The sequence below is a fragment of the Taudactylus pleione genome, unplaced genomic scaffold (assembly GCF_031769625.1).
Source record: "Taudactylus pleione unplaced genomic scaffold, aTauple2 ptg000515l, whole genome shotgun sequence".
Taxonomy (NCBI): Eukaryota; Metazoa; Chordata; class Amphibia; order Anura; family Myobatrachidae; genus Taudactylus; species Taudactylus pleione.
The window spans coordinates 1,028,919-1,048,952 of NW_028284917.1; the positions used below are offsets into that span (position 1 = coordinate 1,028,919).

Here is a 20,034-nt window from a genome sequence, read left to right on the forward strand (position 1 = left end):
GAGGGGGAGCCCGCCGCCACCGCTAGCAGCCCCCGGTCTGTCCCCTAGAACCGGGAGCAAAGGACTGCATATTCTGGTAAAACCCGCGAGCCACCGCTAATCGGCGACTCGCGGCTTACCTTGTCCACGGCGTCTCCGGCAGCAGTCCAGGGAGGTACTCAGAGTCCGGCTAGTACAGACTCTGGCCTCCCGCCGCGATCCCCAGTGCGATACTGGCGTCGCGGCGCCAGCGGGGAAGAAGAGCGGCAGCGTGGGCGTCTGCACAGACAGCCCTTCGCTGCCGCTACAGAGCCAAGTTATAAGAAAAAAACCTAACAGGCTTTTTTTTTTTTTTTTTAAATAAATGAAAAAGCTTTTGGGGGCTGCTCCTGCAGCCCCCCTGTGCAGGGTGACCCGACTCCGGCCAGGCACCAACTAAAACTGAGGTGCTGTGGCTCGGGGGCGGGGTATAGAGGAGGATGGACCCAAGTGCATCCTGGGAGCAGCTAAAGCTTTAACTGCGTGGTGCCCGTGGATCCAGATCCAGCTATACGCCAAGGTCAACCCTGTGGACCCCCTATGGACCCTGAAGTAGAAATATATACAAGCCATGGAGGTTCATTCAACCATATGCTCCTGAGGAAGCTGGGCAACAATATATCCAGCGAAACGCGTTGAGCACCATTTGTTTATGCTGACCAAGCTCTGGAAGTTTGTGGCTATCTACCCTGTGGACTTAGACCCTTTTTCCTTGGAATTGGCAGGAACAACGTAGATCCGGACATTTCACAAGAACCCATTCTTATGCAACTATAACGCTGCTAAGGAACTTATCTGTGAGAAGGTGTAGTACACATTAACCCTATCTGTGCAAATTACGCTGCCCAGGGATTGTGTGACATCTATCATACTTGGATCCGGTAAACCTATGTTGCCTTAAAGGGAAGTTCTAGTCCACATTAATACGGATTTCTTGATTATCCAGGACTTTCACTCCATGAGCTACAGGTCATAGTATATACATTACAGTGCTATTTCGTATATTGGTTCACCTGTGGTGATTTTATATATTTTTATTATGTGTTATTAAAATATGTGATTTTTCATTCAACCATCCACTTTTATTATACTATTTTTTATGACTATTTAGCGCTGGTAATTTTGTATTCTAATTGCTAAAGAGAACTTCTGGAACGGCATAGCAATAGCAATGTATATACCAGTTTTATATATATTCTGTCAATGAACAAACAGGGCAGGCTTTACTTTACTACATGACGCTCAGCATTGCCCAATAATTATGTAGATCTACATATTTTCGATTGAAAACTAGACTGGTAATTAAGAACAATGGTAGTAGCCTGTGAGTGTCTATAGAAGGGGGACTTTTGTGATGTAGTTATGCCAATATTAGTATAGTCATGCACAGGATATGACAGGACTGGGAATGATACGTCTTATATGAAGAGACAAACACCCACGACTGTTTGGAATGTGGGCTTTATGTTATGTGCAATGTAAGACTGTAATAACAGTGCACTGTAAAACCTTCCCCTAGCCATTTCCCCGACAGCCTCGGCCGAAAACCAGGGGATGGGTATGTGTGCCAATTACATGGGGCAAAATCCCTCCCCACCATTTGATGATGGATAAACTGAATTTGCCGGTTCTGCAGAGCCACAGCGGGAGGGTCCAACTTCAGATCTATTTCCCCAGCTTGTAGGGCACCTTTATGGTCTCAGACAGGGGATCAGTATGACGCCGGAAGCCCGGCAGTGAAGATCCTGATAAATTAAGTATTTCTAAATAACCCTCCCTTAGGGGTGCCTAACCCTAACCTCCCCCCTTGTGCGTAACCCTAATCTCCCCCCTGTATGTTCCTAAACCTAACCCCCACCCCCTTCCCCACAGCCTAAACCTAACCCTCTCGGGGAGGTGCCTAACCCCCCCTTTCCCCTAGCCTAACCCTCCCAGGGGGTGCCTAACCCTAAGTCCTCCTCCCCCAGGAGCCCCTAACCTAGACTGCGGCTGTCCGTGCCCGCTGCCCGGCTTACCTTCGTTCGGTATGCCGGGCATCGGGCTCCCGGCATAGGGATAATGATAGCAGTCGGTATTTCGACACCTGTCATTAGACCCCTGCCGGGATTTGACAGTCGGGAAACCGGCGGTCGGCATTTCAACCGTCGGCTTCCTGACTACATCCCCTCAGACAGATTAGGAGGTATATAGTCATAATCCCGGCAAGTGGGATGCTGGAGCCGCAATCCCAACACCAGTCAGAATCCCGGCACCGGCATGCCGGCGCTTATTACAGAGGTTATGGGCTAGGCACTAGGGGGAGGGTTATATTTAGGCTGCGAGGTGCGGAGAGTTAGGTATAAGGATGTGGGGAGGTAGAGTTAGGTTTAGGATACGTCGGTATCCTAACTGTCGGGATGCCGGCCTCCGGGATCCTGTACCCAACCCGAAGAGAACAGCTGGTTGTGTATATAAAGATTCTACTAAACTTTGCATCAAGGAAAAACAATGTTTTATTTCATTCGGCTTCAGCAATGATAAAGGACAATGCGGAATTATAGAAAACACTATTTGCAAACCTGCCCCTGTGGAAGGGTCTACGTATGTAATCTGCAGTAAGATCCCTCTGAATGGAGACTGGAGAAGATTACTCTTTTCAGCAAAATAATGATGTACAAAAAAAAAAAAAACCCCCCCAGTAGGTCTTAGTGCTCCATCGGCTCCTCCGGCTTCTCCACTGGATCCTCGGCGGCAGGTGGCGCAGTCTGGAGAGAGATTATAAAACCTAGGTCATCCCCGACACACACATAATTCATATCTAGTAGCGTATAAGAAACATCTGGTGCTTATAGCCAGAGAAGACATATTCACCGCAAGTTCATGTCACCTCCTGTAACCAGGGGGGGCATGTTAGGGTTAAACGGTTCTGCTTAAAGCAGCTGCTTCCCAACCTTTTTAGCGTTGTGACATTGCTGACGCAGATAACGCGTTTCACAATAAAATGACTGCATATCTGAAAACTAAGATAAACTGCAACTATTGTGCATCAAGTACAGAACTAAAATTTATACTACTTGCATATCCTCATCTTATGTGAACAGGTCATCCGAAATATAAATATTGATCCGTTTCTGTTCCTAGAACAGTAAAATACTATCTGCGCAGGTGGTATTTAAATAATGAATAATACATAACAGTTCTGCAGAACCACGAACGTTCATCCACTGCACACGGGGGAGAATGTAACCTATGGAGAGAAAGGTATCACTCCCGCCAGGGGCGTAACCAGAGGTATAGGGGCCCCATAGCAAAATTTCCACCGGGCCCCCATAGGTCTAGCTAGGCACCCCGTTGCCCCACCAAGTTCAATGACAGGTTGAGCACAGCCAACTTTCAGGCTGCAAAGCTTGAGCAGATGACTCACTTGTGTCAGCAGCTCCTCCAGCTGGTTCCCGGACAGGTCCAGCTTCCGCATGCTGAGTAGCTGCCACAAACTGGGGAGGGGGGGGGGGGGGGAGGGGGCTCAGCAGCGCGTTCCGGCAGAGGATGAGGCTCTACAGGTAGAAGAGGAGGCCCTGGCCGCCCGGCAGCTCCCGCAGCTCTGCGCAGCCGCTCAACTCCAGGTAGTTGAGGAGGGAGAGGAGGCCGGCCAGTAGTTGTCCCCCGCACAGCCGGAGGCACTCATCCACCGCCTGCAGCACCAGGTCCAGCGACCTTTCCAGCTCCACCCGCTGGATCTCCGGCCATTCCGCCGTCATCGCCGCACACAGAACACGCCACACGTGGTACAGCGCAACCAACCACAGGCCAAAGGGGCATTTTCTTGCAACATGACCAGCCAATCACAGAACAGGGCAGCCTCTTGCTGCACTCCACTGCACACAGCCAGCCAGAGAGCAGGGCAGCCTCTGCCAGGAATGTGACCAGCCAATCACAGAGCGGGGAGGAGACTTTCCAGCATGTCCAATCAACAACATTACTGCCGCTGAGGTGAGCTGGGTGCTGGGGGAGGCGGGCCCCAGAGGTGCTGCGGGCCCCATAGCAACCGCACCCCCTGCACCCACGGTAGTTACGCGCCTGACTCCCGCCTTAGGTGTAGGAATTGTAGAAACGGAGGGCTCAGGGCACTAGAGGGAAAATTTCCCAATAGATCAAGTGAATGTTTCACTTGGATGAAGACATGAGAATAAGGCTGCATACACACCTAAAGCTTTCTGTCCAACCAGCCAACTAGTTGATTGGTTGGAATGAAAACCTGGTAAGGGATGAAAGCAAATGACAATCAGCAATTTGCTCCCAAACGCCGGAAAATGGATAAAAACTGTTGTTTGAACAAATTGTTTAGATCAAACATTTAACAAACTTGTCTGACCGACCATTTATCTATTTTCTGGCATTTAGGAGCAAATTGCTGATCATCAGTTACTCCCATACGTTACCAGAGTTTCATTCCAACCAATCAACTAGTTGGATGGTTGGACAGATAATCTTTACGTGTGTATGCAGCTTCAGACTCATATGGTCTACACTCAACTCTATACCAGCTTCTTCATCAAAATTACACATTCACATCATCTATTCAGATGGTTTCCTTTCCATCCAGGGAAGTCCATTCTATGTTTTAGCACTTTTTCCACGTTACCCATAAACACGCGGCAGCGATCTGTCGTCACGTAAAACGCGCCACTGTTCTGACACAGTTGCTATGGATCAAACGGACTAGTACATGAACGCCACCGAAGTGCAACCTATGCTAGAAAAGTGTCACTGACCTTCCTCTGCGGTCGCTCTTCTAGGCCTTCCAGAAACGGAGCAACCTCATCGTCATCGTAGATGGTAAACTCCAATTCTTTCCCCACGATGCCGATGGAAACGTTCTGCAGAATACAATATAAAAGCAGTTTCCTCTAAACCTCTTTAGTACAGTTTGATGCTAAACATTAAGAAACATCCATAGAGTTCCAGCATGTGAATAAGACAGGCAATACCCAGCCCTGTCCCTGTACAGATTTCCCATTGAAACGCACCAATGTATTTTACGGATATAATTGGGGGGGGGGGTCAGAATGACGTGGACTCGCAGTGCAGCAAGACCATTCTGATATGTTTATTGTGGATAAAATATTAAAATCACCCTCACAAAGAGGTTTACTTAATATACATTTTATGTAACCTGACACTGAATGCAATTTTATCATACATATGCAGTACATGTATGTATATCTCTATATATTGCAGGCGGCTTAGCATATAGGGGGGAGATGTATTAAGCAGTGAACAGAATGGAGAATTTGTCCATAGAAACCAATCAACTTCGTGACAGAAATGATCAAGTGCATTCTATAAAATGATAGGTAGAAGCTGATTGGTTTGCTAAGGAGAACTTCTCCATACATCTTCCCAAAGTGCGTTCTCTTACCTTTGTGGTCAGGTCTTGCTCTGCAGGAAGTGTTTCTCGTAAGGCTCGGAGCCCATGTTTAACCAGTTCATTCAGATTGCCTGGGAGGAGAGTGTTAATGACATATGAGCACGTACTGTCACGCCATGTGTACCACACCAGATCCTGCTGCTAGTATTCACTATCACACTGTACCGCAACACTATCTGCGTCACATACTGTACATGAGTCAGACTCACTGTCACTGAACTCAGTCATGTGTCTCTCCAGGTACGTGCGAGCGGACTGTGATCGCGCCCCGATAGACATCGCTCTGCAGTCAAAGTAGTTTGCTGAAGGGCAGGTCTGGAATATGTGGGGTCCCATGTCCTGGGGAGAGGAGACAAAGGCCTCAAGATTAAAATCACTGGGGATTAATAACCATTTTATACCACTCCCAGTACTCCTTTTCCTCCACGCAGAGCTTCACACGTTAATAGTAAATGATTTCCTGCCGGTGCTACCACAAAAGTGCAGCCATAAGGCTGTATCCGGCTGGTTCATTCATAGGCTCCTACAGCCAAACGTTACTCAGTTCCCATAAACACTTATCAACTGCACCTAGACTAAAACATTGAAACATCAGCATTAAATGCGGAGATGGCAGGCAGCACAGAGATAAGCCGTGCCAGCCCATGGCGGTAATGTAAACTACTGAATAGGTGTCTGAATACTTACATCAAATCCTGCAATGAGTAGTCCTACTCCGTATGGCCTCCTCCCATAGCGCTGAGTTGGAACTTGGGTTTCTGGACACCGATAAGGATCAGGAACAAGAAAAGGACAGTAAGCAGCACAATCATATCCCTCCAAATGTATAGGAGCAAAGCAAATATTGGGGGAGATGTTATGTGCGCTGATTCCGCTTCTCCCCCATGTATGATCGGGGGTTAGGTGGTGAATGAGCGCCCCTGTCATTATAGCCTGGGCCATGTATGAACGGTCATATCGCCTGACCGTTTGGCCCGCTGTAGCTGTCGCTATCGGCAGCTATAGCCTGGCGCTGCCCTATCCCCACAGCAGGGACAGCGCTGCCCCTGCTGCGGCAACTGCCGGCTGCACGCGAGAATCTCGCGATACTTGTGAGATCCCGCGCATGCTCAGTGGAGCCGGCCGGCACTGACGCATAGCGTGCTGATGCGCTGAGGTCTCTAGCGGGTAGCGCCGGAAGGGGGAGTTATCGCTCCCCATCTCCGGCTGATGAGATGTTCATACATCTCATCAGTAGTGCTTCCTACTTTGCCTCGGTAAAGAGGCGAAGTAGGAAACAATATAGCGGCACGTTAAGTGCCGCTATAAATCATCTACCCCATTGTGATTAGTTGTTTATTTGCTGAAAAAGCCCCTTTAACATGAAGTACTAGGAACACCCAGCGGCAGAAAGGATACTACTTCCGATCAGAGAGACAAGTCGGGACACTGGCAGTGGGCGATCAAACACGAACCGAGAATCCAGACATTCCTGGCGCATGAAATTACTGTAAATCAAAACCAACAGTGTGATGATTAACAAGTGAAATATTTCTTCCCCAGAAGACGAGAATAAACTCAATGTGTGAACTTTGTGTTACCCATCAGAATGATATTATTAAAGAGCTCAAAATTGGTGACGATTCAGTTTGCAGTAGGGAAAGTGCTAATTAACATAAATTGCGCAGTTTAACAAGAACATATAATGGCGGTCTTGATATCCAGGACAAAGGAAGGGATGTGTACTCACCACAGCAGCCGAGCGTCGGCAGTGAGACCGGCGATAGAGATCCCCACGTGATTGTCCACATTGAGGATCTTCTTCTGGTGAGCGGCCAGCTCCGACTGAGCTCTCTGTACAATGCAGACAGGTTACAGTTTAACAACCTCTAACACAAAGCGAAGGGCCTGATTTAGAGACGGACAAGGAGCCGATGTTTATGCAGTGGAGCGATGGTTTGCTACTGCGCATGCGCGAAAAGTCAGAAATCCTTACTGCGCGTGCAAGAACCAAAGTGTCCAATATCGATTATATTGTCATACAGCGTCACTAACACTTGAGAAGGGGGTTTGCGATCCCTGGACGTATCATGGTGGAGACTGGGAAGTGAAGTAAAGTGATAGGAAAGGTACACAGAAAATAAGAAGTCCCTACCCGCCTGCCCTGAGCGAGATACATAAGAAGTCCTACCCGCCTGCCCTGAGCCAGATGCATAAGAAGTCCCTACCCGCCTGCCTGAGCTAGATGCATAAGAAGTCCTACCCGCCTGCCTGAGCTAGATGCATAAGAAGTCCTACCCGCCTGCCTGAGCTAGATGCATAAGAAGTCCTACCCGCCTGCCTGAGCTAGATGCATAAGAAGTCCTACCCGCCTACCCTGAGCTAGATGCATAAGAAGTCCTACCCGCCTACCCTGAGCTAGATGCATAAGAAGTCCTACCCGCCTACCCTGAGCTAGATGCATAAGAAGTCCTACTCGCCTGCCCTGAGCTAGATGCATAAGAAGTCCTACCCGCCTGCCCTGAGCTAGATGCATAAGAAGTCCTACCCGCCTGCCTGAGCTAGATGCATAAGAAGTCCTACCCGCCTGCCTGAGCTAGATGCATAAGAAGTCCTACCCGCCTGCCTGAGCTAGATGCATAAGAAGTCCTACCCGCCTACCCTGAGCTAGATGCATAAGAAGTCCTACCCGCCTACCCTGAGCTAGATGCATAAGAAGTCCTACTCGCCTGCCCTGAGCTAGATGCATAAGAAGTCCTACCCGCCTGCCCTGAGCTAGATGCATAAGAAGTCCTACTCGCCTGCCCTGAGCTAGATAGATAAGAAGTCCTACTCGCCTGCCCTGAGCTAGATAGATAAGAAGTCCTACCCTCCTGCCCTGAGCTAGATACATAAGAAGTCCTACCCACCTGCCCTGAGCTAGATACATAAGAAGTCCTACCCGCCTGCCCTGAGTTAGATGCATAAGAAGTCCTACCCGCCTGCCCTGAGTTAGATGCATAAGAAGTCCTACCCGCCTGCCCTGAGCTAGATACATAAGAAGTCCTACCCGCCTGCCCTGAGCTAGATACATAAGAAGTCCTACCCGCCTGCCCTGAGCTAGATACATAAGAAGTCCTACCCACCTGCCCTGAGCTAGAGACATAAGAATGGTGTAGATGTACATGTGGGAAGTGCCATGTTTTGATATTCATCAGGTGCCACAAGCCATCCACCAAGCTTTTGACAAGAATTATCAGGGCCTAATACTTTAGGTTCCGGAACTTTGAAAGTGCTGAGATTTCAAGTTTAAATTGGCAATATTTATTGCGCCATAACCAGGTACGTTAAGTTACTAAACATTGCCAATTTAAATTTGAGGGGTAAATCGTCGAAATCTCAGCACTTCAGGAATCCCGCACCCTATAGCATTGGGTCCTAACAGTCTACACATCACGCACAGAACAGGGAAGTTACCTTTAACGCTACGAGCACTGCATGAGTCTTAGACTTCAGCCCTACAGTTGCAGATCCCTGCTTCACGGCTTCCATGGCATACTCAATCTGATGGATTCGGCCCTAGGAGTCAAAGGATAAGATCCAGATTTCTGTACAAAAACATTAATGTTTACTGAATTGTTCTTGTCCATTCCTGCTGCCGGAGACATTTAATTATAGTGCACAACCCGCTTACCTGCACCACCGATTCTATCTTTGCAAATGAGAAGAACTAAAAAGACGATTAGGACGTTAAAGCAGGCTGTGTAAACTAGAATACCTCTTTTTTCCAAAACTAAGATTTCCCTCATTTGCAGATCCCAACTACTAAATAAAAAAAAATTAAAAAAATGATCGGGTTCGGCAAATCAGGGAATTTTAACATTTAGGATTTCCCAGATTCCCTGACGAATCACTGATCATCGATGCCCGCCGATCGGGAAATGACGGCACTGATGTGTGGGCACCTTAACTTGTTAGACTACGATGGAAGAACCTGTCCATCTGCAGTTTATTATCCACAATAGACACAAGTTTAACCCTCACAGGATTTAACCATCTTACCTTAAGACATGTATGCTTTTGACATTTATGTTTTAACAAAAACTTCCCATCATTATTTTCAATAAATGGCCATAGGAGGTTTTTCTAGAAGGTAATGCCGGGTGCACATGCCGAGAAGTTGTGCGAGATGCCTCCTGCTGGCAAGAATACCCCATTGCTCCTCTTGTTATGTAGAGGATATTATGAGGATACATTATGGGGCATATCCAAACAGCTGCAAAAAAAAAATGTTACGGCAAAAATTACCGCAAGCATTTTTTCGTTAACGCGGGTATTTGCACTCCCGATTCCTGTCTTATCCAATTGGGGGGGAAAAAGAATATTGCCGCGGTAATTTTTCCAGCAAAAAAACTTGTGGGAATTTTTTTTTTTTTTTTAAAGAAAAATGTACCCTAAAAAATTTAAACAAATATTGGCAAAAAGTATAGATTCTATTACTGTCCCAAAGAAAAATATTTAGCATTTTTAAAATGCAAATATGTTTTTTTTTTTTTTTTAAAGGTATATTTATTATAAATCCACACACAAAGCAAAATATTCTTACAAAAAGACATACAATATCTCTGAAAATAGCAATAGGAATGTACAATAACAGTATTCAATGGTATAAATGAAAATGTGAGATACAATTTTATATAAAAATGAAAAACATTAAAGAAAACTAAGAGAACAGAACATAGGGACAGAAGAGGGAGACAGCGTGGCTAGAAATGTCAAAGAGAAAAAATGGGGAGAATAAAGGAAATTAGGCGAATGGGGAACTAGCTAGCATTGAAAAAGGACAACCAGGGGGCTCAGACCTGCAGCAAGAATGATTAAGGAGTTTTTTTGGGGGGTGTTTTTTTTAAATGCACAAAGAAACAATGATAAAAAGCTAACTTTGGGCCAGATTCAGTATAGTTCAACTGCGATAGCAAGCTAATCCACTGCCATCGCAATGTAAACTCGGCTCTACATAAGGACGCCTACTTTACCACATGCACATCCGTACAACTTAGCAGAATAGCGAAGTATTGAAACCATCGGTACAAATGACCACCACCGTAACCCATACGCATAGTTGCACAAGCCCTGACCTTACTCAGAAATTGCTAACAGCCACGCACGCTGCGAGACCTCACACTGTGTATGGCTTCGCAGTGGCTAATGTAGGCAAACCCCTGACACAGCGTGTGAACACAGTTGCATACCTGCGTTTGGCCGAACCCCCCCCCCCCAAAGTCCCCACCCACAAACAACACTTCCTGTCAATCACTATGCGATGGGTCTGCAAAGTCCCGATCACAATAGCTAGTTCGCGCACTGAACGCAAAAATCGCAGAACTCAAAATTTTTTATTTTTTTAAAAAGGTGATTTTGTGCTAATTTGAGGCCAATAAACCGCATTAATCCCGGTTGACATTACCGCGCAAAAATTCTCGCACAATTGAATAGCAAATACCTTACATCTACGGGAAAAAACTCTGCGAGGTGAGATTTTTAACAAATGTGCAGCCAATTGATTATGCCCCTATCATTTATTCTATGTGGTGATTTATATCTTACAGCGCAAAAATCCAGATGTATTTCATTAGTTAAAAAGTAATTCCTTAGTTTATATTGCACAAACGTTACAGATTTCCACCTGCATGTGACTTAATATTGGTTTCTATGCGCATTCATGCAACTTACTACTACATTGATTTATCTTTATGGTTCTGTGTTCTTCATCCAGGTCTTTCTAACTGTTTATTTTTTGTTTCCTTTATTTTAACAACAAAAAGTGATGCATAATATGAGACCTATATTTTGAGTTTATCAACAATCACTTAACATTTGGGTTTCATGGGGCTGAAATACGCAGGCACAGAAGGACGATTTAAGTACTCCTTAGGAGCAATGCAATAACTTCTGGTGATTGGCCTCGAAGCTGCACTTATTCTGGATTTCCATTAAACGAGGATTCGGGGTAGTCGCGACCTGACAGCTGCATGGCGCCCGGTACTTAGCCTGGGTGCTGTAGCTTAATCTGGCTAACCCCAGGCGTTGTCATAGAAAAAAAGTGTCCTTCACGGGAAGTAGCTTCCGCGCACTAAGCTCGGGAGCTAATTTGGGTATACATTAGACGATTTTTTTTTTAACGATTCGTCAGATTCTGACGGATCAGAACGACAAATCGTTCAAAATAGTCTAGCGTGTACCCACTATGTCGGCTGTTGCGCGCTCCTGTTTGGTCGTCAGCAGAATCATGCAGCTCAACCTGACTATGCGGCTGACGACCCCATACAGTGGGATGTGGCAGGGACTGACATATCGGACGGTCGGGCCCCGGATCGCCTAGCCTCCCGATATGTTGGTCCGTCGCCGGACACATCGCTGGGTACACACTTTGTCTAATGTGTACCCAGCAAGAAAGTGCCCATGTGCAACTAGCCCTAATGCCCACGTCTCCCAGACAACCAGTTAAGTAATGTGGGCAGCACAGTACATGATGAGCAATTCGTGGCTACCCTGCACCCGCTCATCCTGTTTAGCATCCAGGGCCGTAGTTCCTTCATTTATCCACTATCCAGATCTCTTTCACGCTGAAAGGCTCACAGGGCATCTGCTTAAAATCATGTCTTTAGGGGAATATTTATTAAGTTTACATAAAAGAGTTTCTAAGGAGACGGAAGAAGAGAGGGCATATTGTGTAACTAATATAAGCAATCCCATGTGTTCAGTTAAGGGGGGGGCGACAAAACTACAAAACAAGTACACTTACCTGGGGGCTCCACACAGTCACATCGTTATCATACTGGTTGCGAAACTGCGCAATGGAAAGAAGGTTCACCATGGTTACCAATAATGACAATACAAATATACCACTAAAGTTAAATGAAGAGAACAGATCCCACACACACACATCTGCACGGCTAACAGGAGCGCTCACCATGAATAAAACAGTGCAAAATCTACTTTATATCAGTGTAGTCATTTTTACATTGCTAGCAGCAACTTCCTTACCCTAATGCCAGTGTGATCTATGCAAGTAGGAGTAGTCTTCATTCTAGCACCCTGCACCTGTCACAACCAGTGTAGTTCCTCTTTCCTGCCTGAGGTGTCGCTCTCTGCTCTGGTGCTTCTAGCACACTCAGCTGATGCAACAAACGGCTGATATACAAATCAGTGTGGGCTAGAAGAACCAGAGCAGAGAGTGACACACCAGGCAGGAAAGAGGAGCTGCATGGTGGGTTGTGACAGGTGCAGGGTGCTAGAATGAACACTACAGGAGGCCAGAGGTGGATTACGCATGTGAAGCTCTCAAACCTAAAACACAGGATTATTTTATACCTAGCTAAATATTTTTGTATGCAGTGCTGTACAAGTGGTTATACTTAGCTAAATTATTATTACTTTTTTTTTATGTTACGTGCAGGTAATACCATACAAGCAGTAAGAAAAAGATAAGTATAGTAAGCAGTATACATACAAAGCACAGCCAACAGTAAGCATCGCAGGAGTACAAAGCATAAATATAAACATTGCAATAAAACTACAGACAAGTAGTAGCAAGTACAGGGAAGAGTAGGATAACTCGCTGCAGCTAGTCAGTAGGCAGTGGAGTGTTGCAGGGGGAGGCACAATGAACCTGTACCCGTCATATGGGTGAATAGACAGTAGGGCCTGATTCGGAAATGTACACAAACCCAATGGTTTACATACAAATCCGATGCTCTGGGATCTGCACATAACCTGGTCTGCACATGTGTGACCGCTCGCAGTCCTCCCCGTAGCATGAGTGACATGCTGCAGCATTTGGGAAGGGGGGGCGGGCTTGTAAGCATGCCAAGCCCAGAGTTGTCACAGACTTCCTGGACCTGGCTGGCCAGTTACAACTGGCCGGGGGCTGCAACCAATGGTCACGATTGTGATCCGATGCTGCATCTTCAGGCGCAGCACTCAGATTGCAGATGCATTCAGGAAGCATCTACTGTATTTCCTGCAGCTGCAATTAAACTGTCCGGTCCATTACAGAATCAGGTCCAGTGTCAGGGCCACTGAAGGGTAGAGAGAGACAGAGGACAAAGTAGAGGGGTAGAGTGTAAACTGGGAGGAAGACAGCAGTTTAGAGGAGGGCTAGTAGGCTATGCGGAAAAGCTGTGTCTTCAGAGAACGTGTAAAGCTGGGGTGAGCGGAGGTGGTCAGAATTGCCGAGGGAGTATATTCCATAGGGACGGGCCCTAGCGGGAGATATCTTGGAGGCAGGCAATATTTCTGAGAAAGCCGCAATTACTGATAACGGTGCAAGTCTACCATCCACCATTCAGGAACAGGACAGTCTACTGATCGGTGGATTTACAAACAGGGGTAAAGCTGGCGATTCCACAGCGAGCAGTTTTCCATTTTAGCCACTGTGCCTGGCTAGCAAACCCTAGAGTAGAGCCTTTTCATTGCCACTTAAACCAGCTCCCTAGAGATGTGGAATAAATTAAGGGCTGCACCAATAGTTGAATCTACATTTTAAGTAGTCTACTGTCAGCGCAGTACTGTAAGGCAATGGTTCCCAAACTGGGTGCCACGGGGAGCTTGCAGGGGGTGCCACGGGTTGGTGGTCCAGAACCAAATAAATTATTTATGGTCAATATGATAGGCAAACCAGTGCTGGTGGCGGCCAGTCATATCACATATAGACAAACACAAGAGCAATCCTGTCCATCACCACATAACTGACCTAAGGATGGCCGGTAAATACAATGTATCTAATTTAATCATTTCTGCTGAATTTCTCAATAAAGAAAAAAAAACTTTTGGCCCAGGGGTGCAGAGAAAAAAAAAATGCTGATACTCTAGGGCAGGGAACTCTTTTACCCCAAAATATATTTAGATACGCCGACGTTACCCCCTCGATTTGAAGCAGTGCCCCCATAGTTATGCCCCTGTAGCAGTGCCCCCATAGTTATGCCCCTGTAGTGCCGCTTGTATAAAAAAAAAAAAAAAAACACTTACCTTAATCCCCGCTCCTGCATCCGCCGCCATCCTGTCCACCCGGCTGCTCCTCGGAACTATGGGAGAGACGTCATGACATCTCTCCCATAGTGCGCATGGAGAGAGCCGAAAGCTGGAGTTCAGGAGAATTCCAGCCTCCAGCTAACGCGGCGCTGCAGGGAAGGAGCCGGGCGCCCGCTGGTAATAACATCTCAACAGGCGTCCGGCTTAGAGCCTCCCTGCGGCGCCGGCTGGAGATCACTGGCGCCGGGTGCAGCGGCACACCCGGTTAACGTACACCTCCAGCTCTGCATCCATCACTGCTCTAGGGCGTCGTGATTTAAGAAAGTTTGGGAACCACCAGTGTACGGGATCAATTCATTTAGGGGCAAATTGCAGGTGACGCCTGCAATGTGATGTGCACACTTAAACGATGTGCCGACCAGTGATAAACTGTAATAATATATTGTATTGCTGTACAATAACGCAATATACAATTACAAGTTTAATATAACACCGCGTCATCGGCACTTCAGATGGGAAGATGCGACCACCCATTTCATCGAACAATGAATTGGGTGGATTTGAGGGTACGTACTATATAATGGTCATTGCGATCCATTGCGGATCACAAGATTGGACAGTTGCACGGGACCAGGCGTGAAGAGAAAGGTTACTTGGCGTAAATGAAGCCTCAGTATAAAAAGACGCATCTGTCCCTGGCCCACTGTAAACATGGGACCTGCAGTAACCAAAAAAAAATGTAAGATAAGATTATATTTATTAGATACATTTAAACAAAAGGCCAACATTTTTATATATCACTGCATGGAAGGGTTCTCATTATAACGCATTTCTACCAAAATCCCAGGTCCAATCCAGGACACTGAACACTGGTTTCAATCCGTGTCACAGCGGCTTGAACTCAGATTACACCACAGACTGGACCAGAGATACTTTCGAGGCTTGCAGCTGCTTGAAGATTACATCATCTCCATGCGCCGAGAATACGGCTCTCCTTATGCTGTGAATGGTTTCTGGGTCCTCTGAGCCGTAATTACCCAGGTCTTTCCCGTGTAAAACACTGCTCGCGACCCGGGTTAGTCGACCTGGGATTTTTTTTCTAGGAGCCGTTTCCACTGAGCTGCTACCCAGGTTGACTCGGCAATAATCCGAGTTTTAACGGCAGTGGGAAAGGGGCATTAGACAGCCAAAATCCCCCTAATGCCGAACCTTTTTTTTTTTTTTTTATTAAAAAAAGGTCATTCACTAATGTAAGTTTACAGTGGGAGCCCTGAAAGTTCAACAAAACACATTTATATCTGTCACACTATAATACAGCATTCTTTTTACTGAGTAATGGTGCGTACACACTGGGCGATTAAAGTGGACGACTGAACGATAACGATATCGTTATCGTTCAGTCGTCCACTTTATCGTCCATTTTTAACACAAAAAAGATGAACGATGACGACGACGCGCGTTCCCGCGGGTCATTCGTCATCCTCGTTCATCGGGCTGACATGCAGGCCAACCTGACGACCTCGTCAGGTTGCTGCATGTCAGGGAATGGGTGAGAGAGCCCGGCGCTGAACGATATCGCTAATGATATCGTTCAGCGGCTGTGCTCAATGTCATGAACGACATTGAGCACAGCCTGCCGGGGACACACTAGACAATATCGCTCAGGGAGCATATCGTCTAGTGTGTATGCACCATTACAGTATGTTGCAATTTGCTGTCCAAGCGACAAGCACCAAATCACAGAGGCAGCCAAGAAGGAGACGGGAATTTTTTTTTTTTTTTCAATAGGAAACCTGAATTGACACATTGTTTTAAAAGGCAGGTCATAGAAAAATATGTTCATATCAGGTTTGTGAAGAATATACTTATAACCTGTTTCAGACAAGGAATAGGCATGGGAGAAGGATTGGACACAGTGTAAAGGTGCGTAGCCACAAGCAGATAGTGGAACGACAGTACAATTACAACTTTGTAATCGTACAGTCGTTCCTCTTCCCCTGCAGTGCCTACACTGAACAACAACGATCCTGAACATGGTCAATCTGTCGTTATCGGCAGACTGGCCAGCATATCAGGCGATGATTGATGTCGGAAATGACCAGTGGGAGCACGCATCTCAGGTTGTTTCCGTCATTTTCTTACACGATTTGCGCTCGATTAATGAGCGATTGAATGATAACTATCATTCAATCGCTCATTTGAGTCGGGAAGTGGATATTACTCTTCACACTCACCAGATAACAGCAAACTCGTGATGAGTCACAAAACAAAAGTGAAAGTAACAGCAGTTGGGGGAATGGTCAGGATTCTTGATAGAATATAATTTATTTATAAATCCGCACAGGGAATCCATACATTTTGTTTCTTTTGAAACTACAGCTTGGTATGTGGGCTGGTAAACAGAACAGGGAACATATATGTAGTTGTATCTTTGTGATATTTTACCATCTGGGAACACTGTAATATACTATTTTCTAGGCCAATGATCAGCCTGTAAATGTTATCATATGTAATTTGATCTTTTACAAAGCCTTTCTATAAAAAGAAAGAAGTTCGGAACCTGGCCACACCTAGACCCCAAGAACAGTAGCTGCCACTCCTGACACTGAATTAATAAATACTCAGATGCCACTGCACAGATCAGCCTGGTGTTATAGTACATATGAGAGGGGTCTGGTCCTGTCCTCTGCTTCCCTCACCAGTACACTCTCAGGCAGAGGGGCTGCTACTGGCTCCTGATAAATGAATATATAGATTTTTTAACACAAATTAACATATGTCTAGAGGTGCAATTTTGTGTCACAGGAAAAATGTAAAACAACAGATATAACAGCTGAATAATATCAGTCAGTCCACTCACTGACTACACTACCTTCATACTCCCTTCTAACCATCTCTACACCCTCCCCCCACATCCCAATCTAGCACACCCATGTCCCTGTACCACTCACTAATCCTCTAACACCTTACACCATCAGACAACCCTCATCACTGCAATCCCACTGAGACCCCCTCATTCTCACCGCCCCACTATCTGACATCCCTCATTCTCACCCCTCCCACCAGACACCCCTCATCTAAGACCCCCACTATCAGACAGTCCTCATCCCTGCGCCAATCTGACAGCCCTCATCCCCACCACCAAACTGACACCCTTCACCCACACACCCCTAAAATGACACCCTTCATCCACACATCCCCAATCCAACACTCCTGGCAGCAGAGAGAAACTGCATGGTTTGTGACAGGTGCAGGTTGCTAGAATGAAGATTATGACGCCCTTCATCCACACCACCCCAATCTGACACCCCTCATCCACACCCCCCTACCAATCTGACACCCTTAATACACGTACCACCACTAATCTGACACCCCTCAGCTGCGCACTCCCCACCATTCTGACACCCCTCAGCTGCGCACTCCCCACCATTCTGACACCCCTCAGCTGCGCACTCCCCACCATACTGACACCCCTCAGCTACACCCCCCCACCATTCTGACACCCCTCAGCTGCGCACTCCCCACCATTCTGACACCCCTCAGCTGCGCACTCCCCACCATTCTGACACCCATCAGCTGCGCATCCCCCACAATACTGACACCCCTCAGCTGCGCACTCCCCACCATTCTGACGCCCCTCAGCTGCGCACTCCCCACCATTCTGACGCCCCTCAGCTGCGCACTCCCCACCATTCTGACGCCCCTCAGCTGCGCACTCCCCACCATACTGACGCCCCTCAGCTGCGCACTCCCCACCATACTGACGCCCCTCAGCTGCGCACTCCCCACCATACTGACGCCCCTCAGCTGCGCACTCCCCACCATACTGACGCCCCTCAGCTGCGCACTCCCCACCATACTGACGCCCCTCAGCTGCGCACTCCCCACCATACTGACGCCCCTCAGCTGCGCACTCCCCACCATACTGACGCCCCTCAGCTGCGCACTCCCCACCATACTGACGCCCCTCAGCTGCGCACTCCCCACCATACTGACGCCCCTCAGCTGCGCACTCCCCACCATACTGACGCCCCTCAGCTGCACACTCCCCACCATACTGACACCCCTCAGCTGCGCACTCCCCACCATACTGACACCCCTCAGCTGCGCACTCCCCACCATACTGACGCCCCTCAGCTGCGCACTCCCCACCATACTGACGCCCCTCAGCTGCGCACTCCCCACCATACTGACGCCCCTCAGCTGCGCATCCCCCACCATACTGACGCCCCTCAGCTGCGCACTCCCCACCATACTGACACCCCTCAGCTGCGCACTCCCCACCATACTGACACCCCTCAGCTACGCATCCCCCACCATACTGACACCCCTCAGCTACGCATCCCCCACCATACTGACACCCCTCAGCTACGCATCCCCCACCATACTGACACCCCTCAGCTACGCATCCCCCACCATACTGACACCCCTCAGCTACGCATCCCCCACCATACTGACACCCCTCAGCTACGCATCCCCCATCATACTGACACCCCTCAGCTACGCATCCCCCATCATACTGACACCCCTCACCTACGCATCCCCCACCATACTGACACCCCTCACCTACACCCTCCCCCCACCATTCTGACACCCCTCGCTACACCCCCCCACCATTCTGACACCCCTCGCTACATCCCCCCCACCATTTTGACACCCCTCAGCTACACCCCCCCACCATTCTGACACCCCTCAGCCATGCACCCCCCCACCATTCTGATACCCCTTTCCCTACAACATCCACCATTCTTATACCCCTCATCCTTATATCTGACACCCCATGGGTTTAGCCCCCCAGAACCGGCGTCAGGGGTGACGGCTCTCCGACCCCACAGCCCCTGAGCCTCTCACCCAGCACGCGCCTAGCTGCACCCTGGCCAGTAAGCCAAGCACCCACGCCCGCCATGTGAGAGCTGTAACTGGACACAGCGGTGGGGGGAGGAGGCGGCTGGGGACGCCCCCCCAGTTCCCACAAGGAACAGAACCCCGAACCCCGAACTCACCATGGTGACCGGAACCGCAACTGCTGAATAATGCCGGAACTCGACGGTCTGACACTCGCGTCTGGCAAGAGCAAGCCCCGCCCCCTATCAGGCTTGAGCAGTCGATTGCAGTGTAACTACCGGCTGTTTCGCGCGTTCCCTTTTTCTAAAAACTTTATTGCTCGCATAAAAACAATCAGCACAGCAGCAATGCAGGCAGGGGAGTAGCAGCGTTAGGAGTGAGAGAGACATCAATGCAATGTGTATAATACACCAGTCACTCTATATACAGTATAATACACCAGTCACTCTGTACAGTATAATACACCAGTCACTCTGTACAGTATAATACATCAGTCATTCTGTACAGTATAATACACCAGTCACTCTGTACAGTATAATACATCAGTCACTCTGTACAGTATAATACACCAGTCACTCTATATACAGTATAATACACCAGTCACTCTGTACAGTATAATACACCAGTCATTCTGTACAGTATAATACATCAGTCACTCTGTACAGTATAATACATCAGTCATTCTGTACAGTATAATACATCAGTCATTCTGTACAGTATAATACATCAGTCATTCTGTACAGTATAATACACCAGTCACTCTGTACAGTATA

The 20,034-nt window shown here is 47.6% G+C and overlaps 1 protein-coding gene across 1 annotated transcript; it reads right to left on the minus strand.

The window, feature by feature from the left end:
* Positions 1-2,492: 2,492 nt before the first annotated feature.
* On the minus strand, positions 2,493-19,520 carry PSMA1 (proteasome 20S subunit alpha 1). The gene is made up of 10 exons (XM_088450313.1): positions 19,420-19,520; positions 12,189-12,233; positions 8,861-8,962; positions 7,155-7,258; positions 6,824-6,912; positions 6,113-6,183; positions 5,635-5,764; positions 5,417-5,496; positions 4,770-4,874; positions 2,493-2,762 (listed from the first exon to the last, which is right to left on the minus strand). Exons 1-10 carry the CDS (start codon positions 19,420-19,422, stop codon positions 2,703-2,705), a joined length of 789 nt encoding a protein of 262 aa, XP_088306439.1. The 5' UTR covers positions 19,423-19,520; the 3' UTR covers positions 2,493-2,702.
* Between the last annotated feature and the right edge of the window lie 514 nt (positions 19,521-20,034).